The 2414-nt window shown below is 38.1% G+C and overlaps 1 protein-coding gene across 1 annotated transcript; it reads left to right on the top strand.

Moving 5' to 3' along the window:
- The first annotated feature begins 272 nt into the window (after window positions 1-272).
- On the top strand, window positions 273-1839 carry LOC115968897 (scopoletin glucosyltransferase-like). Its single transcript, XM_031088436.1, has one exon. It carries the CDS (start codon window positions 396-398, stop codon window positions 1836-1838), a length of 1443 nt encoding a protein of 480 aa, XP_030944296.1. The 5' UTR covers window positions 273-395; the 3' UTR covers window position 1839.
- Window positions 1840-2414: the final 575 nt, after the last annotated feature.

Raw genomic sequence — 2414 nt, 5'->3', positions numbered from 1 at the left:
ATACATAGATTCCGTGCGAGTAATAGCTTTCGATCCCGTTGGATTTCATTTTTAGAATGTCTGATGCTACTCTAAGACTCGTTTTCGATCACGTTGGATTTCATCTTGGAAGCACAAAAATGAGCTTCACAAGTATACATGATTCCAGTCGCATTCAATAATTTTCTGGTCAACAAGATGACAAAGAAAGTTAATGTGGATAGGATTGGACAAGAACGTGTGGCACTAAGAATCACTGCGTTGCATTCACTCAGCACCGGATAGAACACAAATCAAAATTCTTTGCAGAAAGTAGAATTATAATTACAAATTTGAAATTTCTCAAACAACACTGAAAAATATAGCCTTGCCTAAACTCTATTTCGCCAGTCTTCGTTATCATCCTTGGCAAACACATGGGTAGCAAAAGTGGCCAGCTTCACATATTCTTCTTCCCTTTCATGGCTCAAGGTCACATGATACCGGCCATAGATATGGCCAAGCTATTTGCAGCGCGAGGTGTGAAGGCAACCTTTGTCACTACTCCTCTCAACATGCCTGTAGTCTCCAAAACATTTGAAAAAACCAAAGCTCGCGGCATCAATATTGATATCAAAATCATCAAGTTCCCAGCTGTAGAGGCTGGCTTGCCAGAAGGATGTGAGAACATTGACTCATTGAATTCCTCAGATATGATTCCCACTTTTGTCCTAGCGACTTCAATGCTTCAACAACCACTTGAGGAACTAATTCAAGAGTACCAACCTAGTTGCATTGTGGCTGACATGCTCTTTCCATGGGCAGTTGATGTTGCAGCTAAATTTGGTATTCCAAGGCTTGAATTCTATGGTACCAGTTTTTTTTCAATGTCTGCAGGACATTGTATCAGGCAATATGAACCTCACAAGAAAGTTTCATCTGATTCTGAAACTTTTGTCATTCCTAACTTTCCGGGGGAGATAAAGTTGACAAGGATGCAACTGCCAGACTTCACTCGGCAAGAAGTTGAAACAGACTTTTCCAAGTTCTTGAAAGAAGCTTCCAAATCAGTGTTGAGGAGCTATGGGGTTGTTGTTAATAGCTTCTATGAGCTTGAACCGGATTATATAGATCATTACAGAAACGTCTTGGGAAGAAAGGCATGGCATATAGGTCCAGTTTCATTATGCAACAAGGATACTAAAGATAAAGCCCTAAGGGGAAAGGAAGCTTCCATTGATGAACATGAATGTTTGAAGTGGCTTGCTACAAAGAAACCCAATTCGGTTGTATTTATTTGTTTTGGGAGTACATCAAAATTTAGTGATTCTCAACTCATGGAGATTGCTATGGGTCTTGAGGCTTCTAGACAACAATTCATTTGGGTTGTGAGGAAAGGCAAAAATGAAAAAGCAGAGGAAGATTGGTTACCAAAAGAATTTGAGAAAAGAATGGAAGGTAAGGGACTAATTATACGAGGTTGGGCACCCCAAATATTGATTCTTGACCATGAAGCGGTTGGAGGATTTGTAACTCATTGTGGCTGGAACTCGACCTTGGAAGGAGTGACGGCAGGGGTGCCCATGGTCACATGGCCTGTGGCAGCTGAGCAATTTTACAATGAGAAGTTAGTGACTCAAGTACTGAAAATTGGCGTTAGTGTTGGTGCGCAGCAATGGATTAGGATGGTTGGAGATGGTATTAAGAGGGAAGCAATACAGAAGGCGGTAAGACAAATTATGGTGGGCAAAGAAGCTGAGGAAATGAGAGGCGAGGCCAAGGTACTTGGGGAGATGGCAAGGAGGGCTGTTGAAGAAGGGGGATCATCCTACTCTGATTTGAATGCATTAATTGAAGAATTAAAGTCACATTGCCCTTGACCTTGATGCAAAAAAAAAAAAAAAAAATTGCCAATCTTCTTTTGTCGTAAAACAAAATATTTATCTTTGTCGGTGAGATGTGTTACTCTTATTTGCTTAATTGTTCTTCAATACCTTTTAAGACATTGTCCCAAGAATTGGTGATCAACTAGGCAAATCGCTTGTGCTATGCAGAATATGTGAATTATCAAATAAATTAAGTCTTCTATCCATTCCTATAACCCTTAAAGAGAACCTAATAATTGCATTTAATTTTGTAATTAATGTCTTAAGATAAGAACTTGACTTCAATTGGGGTCCAGTTGGTTGTAGAGTGAAAAAGTGTGAGGATGGAAAATGAGAAAAAGATAGAAAAGTAGGAGAATTAATACGTGAGAGTATGAAAAAGTGGAGGGATGAAAAACTCATTTGTTTGGTTAAGAAGAAAAATAAAGTTGGTATAAAATTATAATTATGTCCCTATTAAATAAATAAAAAAATAACACATTTTTTCTAAATTAAAAAATTGTGTATGTATACTTCAATATTTAAAAAAGGAAAAAAAAAAAAAAAAAACACACAAGCCAAAGGATACCA

Source organism: Quercus lobata, chromosome 11, assembly GCF_001633185.2.
Source record: "Quercus lobata isolate SW786 chromosome 11, ValleyOak3.0 Primary Assembly, whole genome shotgun sequence".
Classification (NCBI taxonomy): Eukaryota; Viridiplantae; Streptophyta; class Magnoliopsida; order Fagales; family Fagaceae; genus Quercus; species Quercus lobata.
This window is presented reverse-complemented; position numbering and strand designations above follow the sequence as displayed.

Excerpts from the sequence above, each read along its gene's own strand:
- LOC115968897 (XM_031088436.1), top strand. The coding sequence starts at position 396 with ATGGGTAGCAAAAGTGGCCAGCTTCACATATTCTTCTTCCCTTTCATG.